Consider the following 22,088-nt stretch of genomic DNA (forward strand, 5'->3'; position numbering starts at 1 on the left):
ATCATTTTGCGCTTCCACAGTCTGTCAGTGAAGACTTTCAAATTTAATATTTCCCTGTCGAAATCTGATGTGTGACTTATACATTCCCGTAATTTTTTTGTGTTTAAATATTTTTTTAATAATATCTCATCAGACAACCATACCATTTTAGTGAGTTATATAGATTCTTGAAACTTGTGCGACTTGTGCACTACCAAATTGGACATTAGGTTAGCGGCAATTTATGGATTGTCACTTAACAAGTGCAGATTTTCCAAATTAATCTGCCGGAAATGCGACTGAACATGGACTGTGTTTTCTGACTTCCTTTCCAGGTGAAAAGCCATACAAGTGTACCTGGGACGGTTGCACCTGGAAGTTCGCCCGCTCTGATGAGCTGACGAGGCATTACAGAAAACACACAGGGGTGAAGCCCTTCAAGTGTGCAGACTGTGACCGCAGCTTCTCCAGATCTGACCACTTGGCCCTGCACCGGCGGAGACACATGCTGGTGTGAATCAGACGGAGCGCGATAAAGAGAGAGATAGAGAGGTCAACAAAAAGACACACACTCACATGCATACACAGGCAGCCGGGGGAGCGGGATCTCCCTGTGAATGTTTTCAGCCGGCCTGGACGCGCACACACACACACACTATCACACTCACACCCACATACAGACACAGACGCACACATGCGCTCATCCTTCATAAGGAGAGAAGACGGAGACAAAGAAGACTGATGGACGAAGGTGCACAGAGCTTGAGGAGCACAAAACAGGGTCACTTCTGGATCCTCTTTGGTTTGGAATGAAGAGACGGCAGGATCTTTTATTGTCTTTGCTTGGAGTATAATAGGGAACTGTCTTTTACAGCACTGTTCATAAATGTTTCACTTTGATTTTTAAGATTAACTCTTTATTTGGACAAAAAAAAAGTATAATGCAATTGCAACTGTCTTTTTTTTTTTGTGGTGTCTTTCTTTTCATTATTGTTCAAAACGGCTGCTTTTCCAGCATTCATAATGTGAAAGACCCCGTTGTAAGGAATGGATTTCCTGTGTGAGCAGGAAGAAGTTTGGCCTCGACTGGATCACGGGAACGGACTTGGATGTAGTTGAAGTTACAGGCAGTGTTTTTTCACCACGCCTCCCTGTGTGAGTCTGATTTGTGACCAGCAGGGGGCACCATTTAATCACAAGTGGTTTCATTTTCCTCCTGGCTTCTGCTCTTAGATCTGAGGCATCCCTTGTAGAAGCTAAAAGAAAGTTGGACTTTCACCTTTCAATTGCCTGCAAACTGTAATCAAGATAGACTCAAATGCCCACAACCCGAAAAGATCAACCTCATCAGCACCTCCACTTTTTCAGTCATTCAATGCCTGTTTTCATAAATGGGAATAGGACTTGCATATCATCGCACCAGCACACACCATTGATGATCCACTCACATGGCCGGACAACTCCAAATCTCATCAGTGCTGTTCTTTATGTTTATGTTGAGCCTCTTCAAAGCATTTATTAGAAAAAGGAAAAAAAATCTGGTGGATTTTGAGCTGTGATTAGCAATCAGTAAAGTGCAATCTTAAAGGATAAATATACTTCAGTATAAAAATGTTTTGTTTATTGGGTTTTGCTTCTTTTTTAATGCCTGCTTATTGCTTATGTTTGACTCAGAAAATACAACCCCTCATGTACAGTGAACTGAACAATCAGAGGAGATTTCCAGTATGTGAAAAAATAGAGGCACCTTACAGACTTTTATTGTGTCCTGACATTTCTCCTTTTTAAAAAAAAAAAAGTCATTCACCTCTGTCTTTTTTTTCAGCTGGGTTTAACAGAAAAAAAAAAGGAATTTGTGTTGTGGTTTTGCACAGCACCGCAGCACTTATCCATAAAATGACACTGACACCAGCTAAAGTGTTACAGGGATAGTGTGGCACCTGGTGTACAATACAGAAGAGCAATACATTCTGAACAAAGTGATGGGAAGGAACATTAAACCTCCTCTTTGTTCTGTTTGCTGATGTCAATATCCGAGGAGAAGTTCCAGCTTGGCCACCTCCTCTCGCTCTGTACCACAACTCCCTCCGTTACTGACTGGTTTCTAATCTGATGTCTCCCAGCTGGTGATTGTCTCCACATGTATCATTTCTATTCCTGTCGTTTGTCTCAAACACAAACAAAGTCACTTGAAATTGCCTCAGACCAGATATAAGTTATGATTTATATCTGATTTACCTGAGATTTGGTCATGTAAAAAGCAGAAAAATGCAGGAATTGCACACATGCATACGTACACAAATACATGCACACTGTTTTTTTTTTTCCATTCTTTTTTTCTGTGTGTGTGTTTGTATTCACAGCAGGAGTACCTTTTAGAAGCAGTTTCCGGCAGAGATATATTTATTGGAAAGCATCACTTAACCTTAATCAGGAAATTCAATTAAAAATATATTTTTATAGACCTAATAACAGACATTTTTGCAAGTATTTCCAGCGCTCTTTATGCTATGTAAAAGCTTCGGACATAAAATATCAGGCCAACCAATGTTATTCGATAATGCTGCCAAATGCATCTATTGGACCTAGGCCAGTAAAAAAGAAAAATGTTAACCTTTTTGATTACGGTACCTTGAAATCCATACACTTGCACGCTAATGCACAAACTTGGATTCCACATTCTCACTTTCAGTAAAACAGCCAAATCCAGGAAGCAATTTCCGCACGGAAGCACACGACGCCCTTCTCGATTTGTTGGAGAACGCATGTTGTCATTATTTATCTGTATTGTTTGTGCACGACATTATGCCCAGTTGTATTAGCATTTTGGCAAAACCATATCAGCACCTTGTTTGTTTGTTTCGTATGATATTCAAATGATTTTATTTCAGATGTCAATTTATAAGCGAATAATCATCATCGTATTTTATCATCCTTATAATGTATTAGAGCGTTTTTATGATTGAGGGGCACGTCTTCATTTGCATATAAATCTTTCTCTTCTGTACAAAGGACATTTTGAAATGTTGTAATATATGTGATAGTGAAGATAAAACTTATTACAAAGTTCTACAGCCTGTACATACATTGGAAAAATAGGGCTTTTGATTAGTAGATGCAGGAAATACATTTATACATGTAAAGTCTTTTTTCAGAGACTGTAATTTATCTAATTTGATATACAGTGAAATGGGGCTAATGGTATTCATCATGTAAATGATCATATGTGATGTTATAGAACAGTTTGCTTTATTTTCTCTTTGGTTTGTGGTTAAACACATTCATGATCAAATCATTTTTTTTTCAGTTCCCAAGGCTGAACCAGTGTTTGCTAGAATCGACCAATTATTTATACACAGTATTAAGGTACACAATTCCCTGTGTTGCTATTTTGCTATACCCGACAAGAAATTCTACCGATCAAGCACATATCAGCGACACATGTACTCCTGTATTCAGTATATGACGTTGCATGCCTTAATACACCAATTTCTGAAAATCTCAATTTGACTTGAAGATGGTGTCTCCATAGGACAGGGTGTATTGTATTTCCCTTCAGCATCTCTTTCCTCATATTTTAAAGCATAATTTTGTTACGGTAACCAGGGTCAAAGTTATGCAATAATAATAATGAATAGTGCCTCATATCACAAACTTGTAATATCAGCTGCTCTGTGCAGAGCTTCGATTTCAGCACGCGTGCTTGGATTAATAAATTTCAAACGAGAAAACCACGAATTCTGGGGGAAAAAAAAGAAGCACAGACAACATTATGCAAGTCGGACCTCTAATGTTGAACTTTCTTTTCGCACTGAGCCTTATACCATTGTGTACAATGCAGCATCTTCCCATAACACTTTCACAGGCTGTTTATAGCACACATTATTACTTTGCTTGCAATAAGTCACTTCCTCTAAGGGTAACAAAACCGAGTTACAAAGGTCTCTTGGTGTTTCAGCTTCAACACATCAATTCAACATAGTGATTCCATGGAAGATGATGAGGAATCATACTCACAGGAAAAAAGAAAAAAAGAAAGAAAGGAAAAAAAAATCCTGTGGCTGGGATTCCAGCAGTCACACCTCTCTTAATGAATACTTATCTTGCGGTTTCTGTCAGTTCAATATATATTTTACTTTCTGTATAACATCTGCTTCTGATTTTCCTGGTTTTGAAAATTTAGGTAGTGAAGCCAATGCCTTTGTTTCAAGTTTGCTGATAATACGTACAGTAATCGTTGTTCCTGTATTTATGTAAAGTGAGTGTAGTGTAAATATATTCAGATCTTTTCATTCTTACCGTAAAGAAAAATGTGATATTGCTCAGCATCGCTTCAAAAAGGGAGATTCTGCTCATGGAATTCCACATCTGTAACAGAAATTTTTAATCCTGATATTTTTCAAAACTTCAACAACAGATGTACTCTTTTTTTTCTCCTGTTACACTTTTTTTTTGTTTCCTTTTCTCCGAGAGTTGTTTAAGTATCCAGTCAGTGTTTTTGCCTTTTTCTCTGTATTTTTCATATGGATGGAGCTGTGAAATTAAAATAAGTTCAAACATATACATGTATATTAATATGAATGGAGGCATGACGGTTAATAAAGTTGCATTTTGTATGTAACAGACTGGGACGGAGCCAGTTGCTATCTATGACTGAGATGGATGGAATGTGGTTTCGGTGTCACTTAGACATCCGAGAACTCCCATTCGCTGGCATTCGGAAAACTAATCTCGCTATTAGGGAAGACGTAGCTGAACAACAGTACAGTGGTCTGTACGCAAAGTTCATCGGATCGCTACTGGAAGCGGAAAAAGACACTTTGAATCGTCCAACTAAAACATCGTGTAATATCACACTGCTTTGTTGTTCTTATGTAGTATCAACAAAGAGTAGTATTTTAAGACCTGGTATTCTCAAACAAGCCTTTTCTGAGAAAAGGTTACAGCTAAAAGAATGCACCCTGTACTTCCTGTCCTCTGCTCTATTATAACGAGGTCTGGATGAATGTTTCTGTCAGGCAGCAACGGATTGAGATGATTACAATCAATTCCCACTCCACTAAGCATTTTACTGTGCAGGATCTCACCTGAATGATTTATCACTCACTAGAGTCTGAGTTATGTGGGCTTTACTGTACCGTAAGTAATGTAAAGCACTGGCGGGAGGGCTGGGGGGGACTTACACAAGTAAATAGTCCTCAGAAGAGTTCAGGAGTTCCTCTGCACCCAGGACAAGCTCAGACACCTTCTGTGGCTTTTACAGGTTCTCCTGGTACTTTTTGCAAAAGCTTTGCTATGACTCATGTCAGGGACACCTTCCAAGAGTTGCAAACCAAGAAGATGACTTGTTTTGTTTCGATTACACCAGATTGTTAAAAAGGAAAGTCTTGAATCGGGGAGTGGTCCGGACTAATTAGCAAATTCCAGAAAAACTGGCTCCTCCAGCTGGCAAGTGTCCTTGGGAAAGTTAGACAGACTACAAAGGTGCTACATGAGTTCTTTTTATTATCCTTCTAAAACTATCTATATTTTCAGCTTGTAACTTAAAAAATAATGGTGTCAATGAGCCACCTTTAATTTTTTTCCCTCCTATTTTGCATAAAAAGCATAATTTCTAAAGCAAAAACCGATCAACATTGCCATGCCTGTTTTTGTGCTATTTCTTATTCAATACCAGCAAGGTTAACTGAAAGCAAAAGCTGTGGTGTAAAATTATATAATAACGTGCAATATTCCCGCTCTGCAAGCAACAATCCAAAAGATTAGCATTAGCATTAGCCAGCGTTTTCTCAAGATTTGGCATAGAGACATATGGCTAGAGTAAACCTTTTAAATGTTGTGAATAAATTATCAGACATTTCAAAAGTTAATATTCAACACAAAACATCTTTATTTGCACCGTGAGGGACACACAGCTCCATTGGACATTTGATCAGTTTAGGCTACATGTTAATGTTTCAGCTTTGACACAAACTTCTGACCTTTGTGCATATTTATTTATTCAACAGTATTGCAATAATTCACTGCGCTTCTTTCTTGGCTGGATAAACTCGTAACAGCCTCGACTGTAGCGGCGTAATCTAATCCTTTTTGTACTTTGTAAAACAAAAATAAACAAACCTAATTTATTTTAAAAAAGGAAAATTTTAAACTGTAATACAATCCAAAAGAAATACATGGTTCTTTTTTTTATTTTAAAACAGCAGATACAAAATATATACATCTTAAATAACAGAAACTTTAAAATTTGTTTTTGCTAAGCCATATTCAAATTTGGTCAGGTAATAGAGATTTCTATTAATGTTACATTGTGGAAATTAAGAGGAACATAGTGGATGGTTTTAACAGGCAGGGGCAGCTTCGTTTTTCATTCATTCATTCATTCATTCAAAAAAAACCCCAAAAAACTAAGCAGTTAAAGGCACTTTCAAAAAGGTGTTTGATATTTGGAGAGAAGTCAAAGAAACCATCAACTTTCATAGATGTTCACACTGAAAACATTAAGTGTCAAATTAGGCTCACCCGCACCCAAAAGAAATTCTAGTCAATGTTTTGATTTCTCCACGATGACAACGAACAGGAGAGAGAAAATAAATGTTCGCAAAGATATTGTAAATTGTTTCAGCACTTCGTATTCCTAATATAAAATGAGATCTCGCTGAAAGTTAAACACCACAGTAGTGAAAAGTGTTCACAGAAATCCTAAAATCAAGATGCAACATTTGGATTCATCTCCTGCACTTAGAAAAAAAAAGACAACCCTCTCTGTAATGACCATGTGTATGTTACAGTGTCAGAGCACAGATAAAGACCATTCACAGTGCTGGTCATTCAACACTTAATATCTCATACCAAGTGTCCTCATGTTGTAAGCAATGCAATCACCAACATGGCTCACAAACAATGCCCACCACCCCCTCGATGTTTATTCTTCCTGCTACCGCTTCAGAAAACTCTACAACTTGCTTTCCTGCAACTTTAACTTAAGTGCTTTTACTTTCTATATTACACAAATGCACAACCAACCCTTTGACCCACTAGCTGCAACAACATCCTCCTCCCTCTGGCTAATAGCATACATAGATATCTGCACTTACAGTGTAGCAGTTTGCAGCATACTAAATAAATGCCCCTACGACACATGGGTGATATGATGTATACAATGAAAACACCTAAATATAAAATTTAGATTTCAAAATGTTTTTGTGTAGAATTAAAATAAAATCTTAAAAAAGATCTATTATAGTTACGTTATTACACTATGTTTTTTTTTTGTTTGTTTTTTACTGATACCCTTGCAAATATCCCCTAAACTGAGGCATTTGTGTGGAAAAAAAATAAGGCAACCATAATATTTGATCTTTTTTACATTATTATTATTCGTATTTGTGGGCCAGCACTGCTAAGATTATCTGCCCCTTTTGGAGTGAGTGAAATAAGTTTCACAGTTTTTAACATGTTTATTTGCTGATATGCATATGACGGTATTTTGTCCAAAAAAACAAACAAACAAAAAAAAAAAAAACAGGAAAGGAAGATTGATGTTTTTATAGGAAGAGGTTTCTAGCTCTGGTGTCTCTTCATGTGCAGGGCCAGGTGGTCAGAGCGGGAGAAACAGCGGTTACACACTCCACACTGAAAAGGCTTTGCCCCGGTGTGTTTCCTGTAATGGCGTGTCAGCTCATCAGAGCGGGCGAAGCGCCACTCACATCCCTCCCAGGAACAGTGGTACGGCTTCTCACCTTCATTGGGAAGAAGTTGAAGAATAAAGGTAGCCAGTCATTATATATTTAAATATATTTGAATTCCTTCAATATTTAATGTTATGCAAGAAAAAAAAACCCCAAACTACTCCATCCAATTAAAAAAAACAAACTCACACTAAGCCACAACTGTGAGTCATAAATCACACTGTGTCCTGTCTTCGTCCCTGCTCTCTTTACGAGAGCTGCGGGTTTATGTGATTTGACAGCAGTGAGATGTGGGCCAGGTCTGTCAGCAGACAGAATGCATCTGCAAGCCAAGTGCAAGTTTTCTGCCTGGCAACGTCACCAATTTCATCCAAAAATAAGAAGTGCAACTCAGAACATTTTACCTGTGTGCGTCCGCAGATGAGCCTTTAAGTGAGATGACTTTGTGTATACTTTCTGACAGCCTATAAAAACAAACAGATAGAGCTCATTAAGTACTTGCATTTTATATCTTTTTTAATGTTGACAAAATTTAAACTCAAATTTATTGTTGTTATGTAGACCGAACAGAAGTCTTAACCTGGGACGTCACAGTGGTGAATCCGCCGTCTCTCCAGATCAGGATTATTCCTTCGATTGTACTTAACTGGAGCCGACTGAGCCAACACCGGGGACAGCGGGCCAATACCCGACGTTGTTTGAACTGGTGTCAGGCTTGAACGCTGTACTGGTCCAGAACCTGAACTTTGGATGAATCCAGATGTGGAAATTTGATCTTGGTTTTGGATTGGAGCTATGCTGGGTGTCTGTCCAAGATCAATGGAATTGTGGGTCTCAAAATTTAACTTAGAGGCGATGCTGGCTTCGTAGGATGGAGGTGGGGAGAGGTTGTGAAGGACTCCTTTGCCCCTGTCTGGACTTGAGGGCTCAGAGTTTGGCGGAGAAGGTGGCAGATAGGTTGATCCTGGCTGATGGCCCACGCGTCGATTAAATGAAAAACATTCGTTCTGCAAGCTGCTCGCGGGTTTCGCAGAATTCGGGACTGGGCCAGCATGAACATTCCCAGTAGGAATGCTTAACGGGGCTATGGGGATGGGGTTCACCTGCGAGCTGTGAACGAGCTGTTCCAAATCAGAGTTCAAAAGCTGAAATAGTGGAACGTCCTGGAAATCTGGCACTTCCTGCTTGATGACGAAGTTACCACTTGCAGTGTCAGCTGCGCAAAAAAACCCTGGGTATTCAGGGACTGCTGCCGATACTCCGCTCCCCTGGCACGCGGGATGCATCAGAGAGTTTGTTGGCTCGGTTTTGATCTGTCTGACAGTCCTGCAAAGGCCTGGGTGCAGATATGTGACATCGGGAAGGAGCAAGCTCATGCTGACGCTGTAAGGGGAGGCAAAGTCCTCGGTGAAAGGTGGCTCTAGAGCCAGGGTGCTGTCTCTGCACATCATTTTGGAATTTACTACATCCTGTGGTTGTGAACACAAATAGCTGTCCATCTCGGATTTACCCTGGGAGAGGCAAAACAGAGGAAAATGATCAGGTGAGTCGTAGCAAGATTGTTACTGTGGATGTAAAGACAGCAGAATAGGAAATACAGGTGTTGTGCAATTGATTTAAGCTCACTAACTGCTTAGTTTTAGGACATTTTTCATTCAGATTTATCAAGGTCAGCACTCATCATGCACTCATCTGTTTATATCATTATTTCTTTGGACTTGGAGAAATATTAATTGGGGCAAGAGTTAAGGAAAAATCAGAGCCATTCAGAACTTCCCATTATTGCCCATTTAAGGTACTAGAAGTCTGACAATAACAAAAGTAACTGAGGTAAATGAATCTGGGGATGCATGCTGGGGCCTACTCGTGTGCACCCATCCACATCAAAGACGCCCCCACCACCCCCTCCCTACAAGCAGCAGACGCCCTTCTAAAACACTCCAGGCTAAGCTGTTTCAGAATACATGGCTGAAATTAGAACATGCAGTTGCTCTGCACGGCAATGCATCTTCCTCAGGAGTTGTTTCAGGAGCGGGAGCAACGCGTCACATCCCAGCCATGTCCTGTTTGCAATTCCCCCTCTTAACAGTTAGTAAATAGCAGCATCGATGCAGAGGTTAAAAGCCCAGGATTTAGCTGTAATTACACGGGCCTTCCTTCAGTATCGTGGGTCACATCTTTAAATGAAAACAGCCTTTTTTTTCTTCCTTTTTTTCTTTTTTTTGCTTTGATCAGCAACACACTGTAATCCTGCGTTAAACCTGCTGACACCAGTAAAGCCCGTGATGCTGAGAGGCAGACGGGGAAAGAAAAACATAATAATAATACGAGCCCCTACCAAATTGTAATCGTGGAAGGAGGAAGTTCCCGGGATGGCATCCCTCGTGTTACAGAGCACTTGTCCATGATCTTCACCTCTAAGACCGTCGGATGTCAATGGTGCGGAGGTTTTCTGGAGGAACTGCGCGTCCTGCCGCGGAGCAACCCAAACATTATTATTCCTCACGGCAGCGGCCATGCAAGCAGAGATTCTGGGCAACTATCCGAAATCTTTAGCGAATGAATGCAGCATAAGTGTTCTTTTGTTTCGAAGAAATCTGTAGCAGGAAAACGGCAGCTGTCAAACGTTCATTCTCCCTATTTTGCGCTGGCTTGTCAAATTACGCAACTGCGTGATATCAGCGCGTCTGCAGGGCGGGGCTGAACATGTACAAAATAAACAGGGCAACCAGCCGATCGCGATGCACCTAGTGTAATGAATACTGTGGTTGTGTGATGGGGTGAAATGGCAGAGGGTGGAAATAACGCCAAAACTCTTGGGGATTAGGGATTAAAGAGTCACTTGCGAGAGATGAAGGTGTCAAGTGTTTGTGAGCATGAAGGAGCGGTTTACAGGCACAGTTCGCAGACATTAAAGTGAGTCAGTGACTCGTTGATGGAGTCTGTGCAGTACCCGCGCAGGGTCATACTTAAAAAGAATGCTTTGCTTCTTACGCTTTTATAAGAGCTGCAAGTTTTTCAAACTGGACACAGACTTTTTAGGGGAAATATTTTATTATACACATGGTTTTCTTTTCTCTCCCAAATTTCAAAGGAAATTCAGCAATCTTTTTAACTCTAACATCCCCACAGATAGATTCAAACTGGTGAGTTCTCTGCGTCTCGCTTCGCCACCACAGCGAACAGTGTAGTTTCGCTCTAATTTCTTCACGCACTCTCTGATTTTGTTCAGAGACAGAGGATCCTGCAGGCTTGGGTCCTGGTGTGGCATGTTAAAAACGCCACTGCAGTGCAGCTGTCTGTCAGGACTGCATACTTGATGCCAACATTCCTGAGCCAGCGACGAAGCCTGCGCGCATATACAGGCTACGCATGTTTCCATCAAAATAGCTCAGCATTTCAATCAAATGCAGCGTACGCCATTGTGCGTTTTAGCACCGATTAACTGTACTGAACTTTAACCTGCAGGTGTTTGAACTTCGTCCTGCGGCAATCCCTGCTAAACTTCCAGTCCTGTATTCATTTTGCACTCTAAAGACTTCGAAATGTGACCCTGGAGGAACTTGCTTTTGTTCTTTACTGTATTTTCTTGGATTTGGCCCAGAAATAAAGGAGATTCCAGCCTTCAGCCCACTCGAGATCAGAGTGACAGCAGCTTTATAACTCAGCTTAACAAAACAGAATTGACTTGTCGACCACCCCACACACACCTCTCATAATACACTGTGTATATTATGCTACCTATGATGGTTCCACTGGAGCATGCTTGAACTGGAAATATGGGTGTGCCACAATTTGGCACAAATATATATATATGTACACACACACACACACACACACACACACACACACACACACACACACACACACACACACACACACACACATATATATATATATATATGAAACCTCAGTGTGTGTAAGGATTTCTTTTAATGTGACATTTATTGCCACTCCCATCCACTTTCACCTTCAGGCAGTTCGTGTCCTCTTATTAAAATGTTGTAACTACACCCATTGCAGGCTTGACTGAACATGTTTTAAATATGAGAATCGCTCGGGTTACATATGGTCATATTTGAAAGCCAGGAAAACATATATGAGGAAAACATGTTTCTAATGTATGCATCAATTTTTTTTAATATTACACAAAAGTCATATTGACTCTTGCACTTTATTTCACAATTATTAGAGATGACTGAAGATTTCTTTTAAAGTCTTTGTGGTTTTCTAAATTGCCTCTGCTTTTTCATCTTATGGCTTTCTCTTAACTTACAGCAAAGTCTTTTTTTTTCTTTTAAGAAATCATCTTACCTTTTGCATTTTAAGATAACCATTATCAAAGATTTTTTTCTATGTATATTTTATAAGATGGTGTGATCATAATATTAAGGGTGGGTTTTAAACTCTTACCTACATCAGGATGAGTCACCCCCAAGAAAATGCTTGCAATTTCAGATTTTTTAATAATGAGAAATTTTTTTTAGAAACATATTCAAATGACTGCTGATCATCCAATTGGGAGCTGACTGATTGCCTGTCATGTGCTGACCTTTAAAAGTGCAATATAAATCCATGGATGTCTCAGCTGCAAGAGGAGCAACTGTCATTCTTGGCTCTTCCTGTACAGTGAATGTGAGCCGAGCCCTCCGCCATATCCCTCGTATTAAAACCTCACAATATGCCCAACAACTGCACAGCGGAGGACAGGGAATGCACGGTATGTGCTTACAGCATCACAACTCCTGTCTCCTTTCACATGGACTAATATGGCCAAGCCAAAATGGGATCGGACAATAAACACATGCATCACATTACTACTGTTGGATTAATGTTTTCGTGCTTTCTTTCTTTTTCTTCCTTTGAAACTAAACAGCTTAATAAGAAATAAATTAGCTGGTTTGTTTTTGTGTAACTGGTATAAATTGTGTTTATTTGTGCTTGTTTCTTGTCTTGAATAATCTGAGCTCTTGTGAAATTTGCAACACAAGAAATACAAACAAATCTAAGTTCCCCTCTATATTTAGTCATCTTCAAGCAGGTGCTTTTCACACCCACCAGAGGGCAATGGTCAGCTGCAGTTGGATATCTTTTTTCCTCATTTGTGCATTTACATAGTGTAGCTTTGTACTGCTGAACCATCAGAGTTTGTGTGCTTTCTACGTAGTTTTATATAGTGTATAATCACCCCCCCACACACACAGCCATCGAGTGTAATGGGCAGTGGGTTGACATTTTATGCAGTAAATCCACACTTTAATTTAGTGCTACTAATTTTTTAAAGCAAGACCTTTTCTTTCTTTCTTTTTTTAATCTGGGTGGGTTTTTAACTAGACACGTAAAGTTAATTTTAAATCACTGGTTACTTTCATTGTAAATTAAAAGCTTGACTTGACTGAACTGATGCAAGGACAATTATGTTTTTTAAAACCTGCTTAATGCAAATTCTCTTTGACTTTCTATATAGTCTTTAAAACATGAAGTAGGCACTCTGCATTATAATTCATTTGATGTCAGCTTTACAAAGCCTGCCCTTGAAAAAATACAATCAATAATTTTTTCTTTGGCTTTATTGTTTTGTCTCAAGTTTGGCTGTGTTACAAGCTTGGCTTGTTGACTGTGCACAGCATTTATCTGATCTGACACAGTTTCATTAGGCATTAGTAATCATTTCCATAGCACACAACATTAGAGTACTCCTGTTTGTAAAACAGCAGATGAGGCTAATGCCGTCCTCTAGGGAGAAATTCAATATAATTCGTTAATTAAATGGAATAATTTAATTACAGTAACTAAGAAAGCATTCATCAATATAATTGTTTCTGGAGCCACCATTATAATTGAGGTTTAAGTGAAAACAAGTCCGTTTCTAATGTTGGTAATGTGCTGACATAGTTCTCCCACCCTCCATTTGTTCCTCTCTCTGATCTTCCACCATGCCATTTCTCCACAGTGTTTCTGTTTGATAGCCAGCCATACCACATCAGCAAGACCAAAACATTTATTACAGCCATTTAATTTAACCTCTCTACAGGCACGGACAAGAAGACAGAGATGATAGCACAGCCGCACTGAAAGACTCTCGCTGTTCAGCTTCTAATCTGATCCTCTCTGTTGCCCTTTCATAAAGACACCAGAGTATTACCTTGACTCCAAACATACCTCTGCCATTTAAACTGTCTTAGATTTCACCACAAAGACGGCCAAATAGAGTCCAATTCATTCTTCAGGGCCCAAATAATAAAACATAATTTTCACCTAATCTGCCTAAAGAATGTCCTCTGTTTGAAGTTGACAGTGCTCTATCTTCTGGGAGGAATAATTGCCTTTTGAGTACAGCAGGAGAGGCCACTGAGGTAAGTCTGTCGAGGGTCTGCACCTTACAGGTGTGCCCTTGGACAGACAACCTCCTCGTTGTTCTTGAGAGAGTGAGGGAGAAAGGGAGAGGGCGAAGCCAGACTGAAAGAATTCATCTGCCAGTTGAAATGTTACGAGGCAGTGGCGGCGGCACAGCAGCAGCAGCACCGCTCTGCGTTCTCATATCACCGTGTGGCCAAAGTGAAGTGAACAAAGAGACAGTGATCTCCAGTAATTCCTCCTGTCTGGGTACAGCCGACCACTTCTTGTCATTAAAGTTTTATCATGTTGCTTTTTATCACGACTGCTTTGTGAAATTGACCCGGCTGTAATCTGTTTAATTTCGATGACTACACAGTGACAAAGTTACTGACAGTTATTGTCTAGAAATGTAAACGACACTCCTCTCCGTATAGTGCAGGCTTTGTGTGCTTCCACAGGCAAATTTCAATCCGTCAGCCTCGTCTGGCCACAGTGATTCTGCGCAGGCATTGATTTGAAAGTTAAACATTAATTTCCCAATCATTTCGCTCAAAGTGTATGCTATTTATCAGTTATGCGAGATAGTTATTTTGTAGCTATCTTTCTAAGACAAACTCAGTCTCTGCTTCATTTGTCAAACTTCTTCCTGGATTTTTAATGGGGGTCTATTAATTGAGCAGAGAAATCTGTCCCTTTCTGAACATGGCACTGAAAGCTGCTGAACAGCTGTCCCAGCTCTGGAGAATCATATGGAAGAATGCATTATCGGCCTTGTTTGAATATTCCCTTAGATTTGGAATAATCAGGCAGCTATTCAGCAGTGAGATGGCCATGCACAGATGCCAAAGCACAGCTGAGGGAAGCACAATGGTGTAATGCCGATGAAACACACACTGACACACATACACACACACAACCAACGCCATGGAAAACGTGAATAATGCAGGTGCGCTTTATTTCTGTACGGTGTGCTTATCATACATAACAGCAGGACACTTTCTTTCAGCCCTTTTATCTCCTTTTTTTCTCCTCTCTTTCGTCGTGCCTTGTTCAAGGTGATCCTAGCTTTGCATATGGCTGATTAATCTTATTGCACAGTAGCTAACATTGATCACAGAAATGATTAGAAATGCATTAGTCAGCAGACTGTTTGGAGTGGTTGGGTTTAAGTGCTAGTGCCAAGCCATTTTCCATAGGTGTCCATGTTTTTAATTTTGTTATATAGAATTTTGCAAATGGATGCATGCATGCGGCCCAAATACAGCATCAAAGCTTTAATGCTTACAGACATAATTTAATCTCCTAGATGGTAGGACTGATGGGCTGTGTAGAGAAGGCATCCCTGCTAAATTCATTATGCTAAAAGTTGCTAGATCTCACTAGCTGATGAGAGAAACAGAGTAGCACAGCGTATGTTTGTATTTTTTGCTGTGCAAGAAACTGGCACTGCATTGTCGAAGAAAGCTGTCCCTCTATCACTTTTGTGTTTGTGTGTGCCACGGACTTATTTTAAGCTTAAATCTAAGTTTAAAGAAGAGCAAGCACATTCTAAAAGTGTTCACATTTATTTATTGCACAAAACAGACTGAAGAACACACTGAGATGCTTCGGTGATGTGTCTCTTATGGTATGTGGATTATAATTTACAACGACTCTGCAAAAGTACAACACCTCCAGAGTTCTTGGACCTAAACAACAATAGCATTTTACTCTTTATGACTTTGAAGCCAGCTGTCACGATGATGAAATTTAATTTCCCTTTTGACAATACATTTTCACTCTTGTGTATAAAGGCGTCACCAGGCTGACATATTTTATTGAAAAAACTACAGATGTGAAGCATTTTGTTCCAAATTTTCAAACTTTGCCAAGCCACCCAGTGGGCCGTGTTGATCTGGCTCCCAGGCTGCATGTTAATTACGTAAATGATACCGACTTCTGTACAAAAGCTTCAACTTCTATAGTCTCTAATTTGATATTTATACCCCATTTCAAATGTTTAGTACTGTTTGTGCTAGCATTAGTAAATATCAAACATGGATCACAGCATAGTTAGACGGTTACACAGCATTTATTCTCATGAATAAAAGAAAAAAGAAATAAATTGTCTGTGTGGGGCACTTTGGTTGCTTTGGCCATGTGTTTAGGATTGTCAGTGGCTGAATGATGAAATGTCATACAGTGAGTTTTGATGCATTTGGCTGAAGGTTAGCACAAAGGCTTACAATGATCTTTACTTTACACACTTTAACATGCAAGTGGGAAAGTCCTTTTGCTTTAAAACACTGCTGTCTTTAATCACTTCAAAATAAAAGTTAAAGTTGAAGCTGAGGACCTTGCCTCTATCCCAACATGTTTTTTTTTTTCAAAACCATTTGTCATTTGTCTCCTGACCTCGCTGACAGCTCCTCCTCCTTCTCGCTCATGCCTCAGATGCCGCCTTTAATCATTAAACAAAGTCCTTCTTCATCCACAACACTTCCTTTCTTCTTGTGATTTCAGAGATACTGGGGGTTTAATCTAAATGCCTTTGTACCTTTTCTATTTACTGTGCTTTATTATGCTTTATTATTATAGAACGTCCATACCTAAACCCAAGGTGGAGTTGCACAAGGTTAGTTTTAAAGGTGATATGTACTGGACAGAGATGAGATGACAAGAAGAGGGTAATGTTTGCAGGTGCAAATAAAATCACGGCTAATAAGTTGCAAAACAGGGCATGAAAGAAGAGAAGTGACTGATATGAATTGAATGACAAATTGTCAACACAGCTTAAGTAAATTGGGTTGTACAATAAAATGGGCTCGATTACTTAGCAAAGGACACTGTTACAATTAACAAATAGCTTCCTTCCAGCAGCATAAGTGCAAGCCATAAGAGTCCCACCAAGACAACTCTTGCCACATGTTCAACACTCCCCATTAAAAACCTGGGGAAATTAATGAGCTTCCATTGGCACCCTCACAACAAAGGGATCTATAAAGCAGCCTTAATGTTCTCAGGGAAACTTTACTCTTCAGTAGTTCCCAATCAACCGGTAGCAGCAGATTTTGTTTTATTTCCCTTGTAACCTACAACAGGAGCTAAAAACGCTACTCAATGCAACTTTACATAAATGTTATCCCTGATTGAAATTGCTTACAGCTCGCTCTTAATTAACAATTTGTCAATAATTAACCATGTTGGGTTATCAAAAATATAATTGTGTATGAATGCACGCTTTATGTTTAACTAACAGCTGAGCAGCGTGTTTTCAAAAATCTATAAGTCTGCAAACTATTGCCAATTATAGCGACAGTCATTAGTTATTTGCTCTTACCTCTATCATCTGAATTACCTAAATAAATAAATTAAATAATCACCCCCACCCACCCACACACACACACACACACACACACACAATGTAAATGAAGAACAAAATCTTCTCATGTTGTGAGCATTGATTTGTACTTTCTACCTGCTTGTACACAATTAAGAACACTTAGGAATCAAAGAGCGCAGAGGTTTGCAGAAAGGTATTAATTAGAACTTTATTTATGCAGATGCTTTGTAAATTTGCATAAAAAGCAATTCCACAGATGGGTTTATGGCAGTAATGACTGTTCCAGTCTGCAATAAAACATCTGCTTAATCACAACAGAGACAGTCAGTGGCTGCTGTGAAAACAGGCTGTCCAAGTACATCTCAAAGAAAGTAGTGAGGAGAAGAGCTCGTGTGGACAGGTCAGGGGAAAAAAAAATAGTAAAGCGATTTTAGAAAAAAAAAATTGTGAAAGTTAGTTAAAAGAGACACACTTCTCCCAAACATTTCCCGGTGCTGCTTTGAGTGCTCTGATGTTGAGAAAAATACCCTTATCGTGTTGGCAGAACAATCCACTTACTGTGTTTAAGAGAAGAGAGAATTTTGTTCCAAGTCAAGCCAAGTCTTTGTCTATGTGTGCCAACTATTTTGAAAATATTCCACTTTGTGTCTTTTTTAATCTGGGAGAGCCACACACAGATACAAGCCTTTGCACAAACACCCACACCCACACACGCATAGCAGTGTGGCTACAAGGTCACTCCAAGTATTGATAAATCACCCAGCTGTGATTCCCTCCTGACAGCTCAAACTAACATCAAGCTGGATGGGGGAGAACAAAAGACCATCAAGCAGCCCTTTTCCTGACACTTTTATTCAATCACGGCCAGATTGCTTACGACAGCACCAGCAGCTGTTTCGTCTTCATCTTTCCCCATTTGATAAAGCGTGTCAAGTCATATTTCTGTAAGTACTTCACCTCACCCCATACTGTGCAGATCCACAGCGATTCGGCATATGCACATTCCACATGAGGGGATCGTCAAATGGGTCAGGGAGTAATGACACCCCTCTGAAGGTCGCAGCACACTGGCGTGGGGGTGGGAGCAGGTAGGTGGGTGGAGGGTGCGCGTGTAAGGGGGTGACGACAAAGCAACAAGCTGAAGGTCAAAGATAAGAACAGCCGCAGAGATATCTAAGATAGCCAGCAGAAATTAAACAATGAAGGAAAGGCAGTAGGGCTTTGATTGTGTGATTGTGTTTAAGAGAGGAGGAGGAGGGGGGGGGCGTTTGTTGGGATTGTTATTTTGGGATCACCATCCCATTTGGAGCTCTTCTGTTGACCTTTTTCCTCATAGGATGGAGGTTGGTGATAGGACAGCGAAATATTGCAGATGTCTATTGTTTGTTTTTGATCAGACATCAGGGCAAACAGAAACGACATTTCCATTTAGCAACAGCCTTTTAATGTTTACATTTAAATTGCCCTCACAGGCTCTGTTTACTTGTGCAAGTTTCCGAATAATTATTACAGGTGCTTCAGTTTATTGTAAGTAGGGTGAGTGTCATATTTAAAAATAGTGATTACATTCATTGAGAAACTATTCGACACCCAGAGACATTTCTGTTAGCACCAACTTGAGGGTCATATTTATTGTTTAATTTCTTAAATACAATTTCATGTGTTTTATGGAAATCTGTTTTTATTCAGCTGTTTAAGGGTGGACGGTTATTTTATGGAATACACACTGGAGTGCCCCAGAGGATTATCTAAAAGCATTAACAATTTAAAGTTGTCCAGCTATTTAATTTATGCTCAACTACTATCAAACATATTATATTTTCATTTTTAAATCTGTACCACACATGTGCAAATTAGGAAATGCGAGCATGCTAATATGAGAAACAAAGAGGGTGCTAACCATTAACTAACATTTAAGATGAATTTATTCGTTAGCATTTAGCATGGTGATGTTGCATGTTGTGCAGAGCTAAATGTTAATAACTGTTGAGCAGGAGGTATGTAAAAAAAAGTTTTTTAGCTATTCTTTTTTCATTAATGTATCTTACTATAATGATCAACACTATATAAGGGTACATTGTTGAATTTAGGTGTACATTACGCGTAAGTGTGTGTTGTTGACATTAACGTATACGTTATGAGTATGTTGTTGACTATGCATATATGTTGCGTGTACGTTGTTGTTTCTAAAGATGTTTACAGCATGGAAGAAAAGCTGGCTATGGTTTCTGTAGAAAAAATTACAACTGACCTTTTTATAACTTCATCCAATTGTTTTCTTCTGCTTATCCAATTCAGTGGAAGGAGGAGCTGGAGTGAGCTCTCATGGGTACACCCTTGACCGTTCACCGGTATATCGAAGGGCTAGCACAGAGACCTATGGACAATTTAGAATCGCCAATTTAGTTAACCTAACCCAACTACCTGCTTGTATTTGGACAGTGGGAGGAAACCGGAGTACCCAGAGGGAACCCTTGCACACACACAAACTCCACGAAGAAGATCCTCAGCTGGCTGGTGGATTCGAACCCAGGATTTTCTTGGTGTGAGGTGACAATGCAAACCACTGCACAACTCACTAACGTTAGTTTTTATTAAGGCTTAAAGTTACGTATTGTTAGGGACATGGTTGCATTTCTTGCCAACCGGGCTAATTAAAATGGCTTAACTGTACAAAGAGCCTGTCCAGAAATCTGTGCAAAAGATTTGGTGAGTTCATCATTAGAATTCTGTTCATTTATCACTAATTATCAAATATTTGTATTTTTGCAATCCTCCCATAAAGTCTATGAAAGCACCTTGCTAATCAAACTTGCTAGCTTTAGCAGATAACTTAGCCTTTTGCCTCATCATCCAAATACAGCACTTACAAGATGACATAATAACGCGCAAATCTTAAAATGGAGACTTCACAAATGGGTAATGGCATAGAGCCTGCTTAATCTTTAACTGCATTATGATGGTGGTAGATTCACTAGTAGTTCAGATTTGATAAGTGTTGTCCTGCCACGGACTTCACTGAGCCTTTTAGTTTTCAATTGAGAAAATACAGGTCCATCAAATATCTTGATGTACAGATTCAAAGGTCTGAACCAAGGTAAGCCTACACCATCTATTAGGGGTGCAACGATACACAAAATTCACGGTTCGGTTCGGTTCGATACTTTGGTGTCACGGTTCGATATTTTTTCGATACAAAAAAATGTTCATGCCTTTTTAATTTGTCATTTATTAAAATTATAAATATATATTTTAACTCAGAAGTACAGTTTTTAAATTTAATGTTGCTGAAACAACAAAATAATAATAATAAAAAAAATCTATCTGATCGAGGAATCACTCATCTTTGGAAAAGAGAGTTTATTACAGAGAAATGGCTCTTTCCAAAATAAAAGCTATACTATACGCTTCTCCTGGGGTATATTCTCAGCAGCATATTAAACATATCAGGTCCCCATAAGGAGAATCATGTGCTAACGGCTGTCTAAATGACTCGGGTAAAGTTTGTAGCATGCGTGCTTGTTGTTTTTGTCTGCTTCCACTTGTCTTTGCACTAGGATGATATCGGTGTAAATGTGCAGTCATATTCGTTGTGTTCCCACTAGTGCTGTCAGCGTTAATCTCGTCAAAATGACGTTAACGCCATAACGCGGCAAATCTCCGTTAATGAGTTACCGCAGATCGCCCCGTGCGTGGGGCTGGACGGCATCAACACGTTATCAAGCTAACTGCGCTAACGCACTAGTTCCCACCAATTGAGCATTGCGTGGCACATCCGACATACTTGGTCGTGTCCAAATTCATGGGCTGCCTCCTCCTGAGGCCGCATTTGTAGACCGATTACGTCACAGCGACGCGCCGAAGGCTGTCCAAATTCATAGGCTGCTCCGAATGCAGCCGACAAATGGGTCCTCATTTTCTCCGAATTTGAGGATGGGTCTGATGTATCCTTCTTTGCCCACCATATCCCAGAATTCATAGCGCGGCCCAGCCAAACTCTAGTTTCCGGTAATGGCGGCCGGTACTACGTTTTAAAATTACTCTTATTAATTTTTCTGGGTCACAAAATAAACTTTTAACATATTTTCAGGCGAGAAAGTAGCTGTGTAAACATCAAATATCTGCTCGGTTTATCAAGATATCGCATATTTGGAAAAGTGCTTCGACGTTTTCGGAGACGACTGTTACCCACCAGCTCGATAGCTAGCCGGGAGCTCGACGTTCACTGAAGCCGCCGAGAACGGCACAACTCCCGGCACCTCATTTTCAGATCACCGCGGACTTTCGCTACTCGGGTTAAACGTAGTATATAAGTACCTGAGACAACCTAAAAATGTTATTGTTGGGCTTTTTCAGTGTTTTGTTTGTTCGTGAGTAAATCGGTTTGGCTGAGATTAAAGTTATTAGATTAGATTAGATAAAATAAAACTTTATTAATCCCCCGAGTGGGTTCCTCCTTGGTTTTTATACAGCTGACTAAACGTCAAACAGAAAACTGATTAAACAGAAGTGTGAGATGGTCGAGAATTTACGCCAGTGTCCTGTTATATTTTACATAGCAAGGAGCAGACGGCCGAGTTTATTAAACTCCACCGAGACAGCGGTGACGTTAATCAGAAGGCTAGACCGTCCAATTTCACTGCCGTTTACTTCCGGCCTACCCGACCGTCTGAGGACCCGGCCCACTTAGATTGCGAAGGCCCGGTCCTCAGGAGGATGCAGCCCATGAATTTGGACACGACTACTGTTTTACATTT

At 39.8% G+C, this 22,088-nt stretch overlaps 2 protein-coding genes across 4 annotated transcripts in view; one reads left to right on the forward strand and one right to left on the reverse strand.

The window, feature by feature from the left end:
- The window catches only part of klf12b (Kruppel like factor 12b), a 38,754-nt gene extending 34,174 nt beyond the window's left edge, over positions 1–4,580 (forward strand). For all 3 annotated transcript variants that reach the window (XM_063498796.1, XM_063498795.1, XM_063498797.1), the window contains one exon: positions 315–4,580. In XM_063498796.1, the coding sequence (XP_063354866.1) occupies positions 315–496 (182 nt within the window). In that variant the 3' untranslated portion in view covers positions 497–4,580. The remainder of the gene's footprint in view (positions 1–314) is intronic.
- A 1,265-nt stretch (positions 4,581–5,845) lies between these two features.
- On the reverse strand, positions 5,846–10,323 carry klf5b (Kruppel like factor 5b). The gene is made up of 4 exons (XM_063498160.1): positions 10,009–10,323; positions 8,251–9,181; positions 8,075–8,134; positions 5,846–7,721 (listed from the first exon to the last, which is right to left on the reverse strand). Exons 1-4 carry the CDS (start codon positions 10,186–10,188, stop codon positions 7,543–7,545), a joined length of 1,350 nt encoding a protein of 449 aa, XP_063354230.1. The 5' UTR covers positions 10,189–10,323; the 3' UTR covers positions 5,846–7,542.
- Positions 10,324–22,088: the final 11,765 nt, after the last annotated feature.

The sequence above is a fragment of the Pelmatolapia mariae genome, linkage group LG16_19, assembly GCF_036321145.2.
Source record: "Pelmatolapia mariae isolate MD_Pm_ZW linkage group LG16_19, Pm_UMD_F_2, whole genome shotgun sequence".
Classification (NCBI taxonomy): Eukaryota; Metazoa; Chordata; class Actinopteri; order Cichliformes; family Cichlidae; genus Pelmatolapia; species Pelmatolapia mariae.

Excerpts from the sequence above, each read along its gene's own strand:
- klf5b (XM_063498160.1), bottom strand. The coding sequence starts at position 10,188 with ATGGCCGCTGCCGTGAGGAATAATAATGTTTGGGTTGCTCCGCGGCAG. Across the intron at positions 9,182-10,008 it reads CCTTCCACGATTACAATTTG|GGTAAATCCGAGATGGACAG; the intron begins GTAGGGGCTCGT and ends TGCCTCTCCCAG. Across the intron at positions 7,722-8,074 it reads TCATCTGCGGACGCACACAG|GTGAGAAGCCGTACCACTGT; the intron begins GTAAAATGTTCT and ends TTCCCAATGAAG.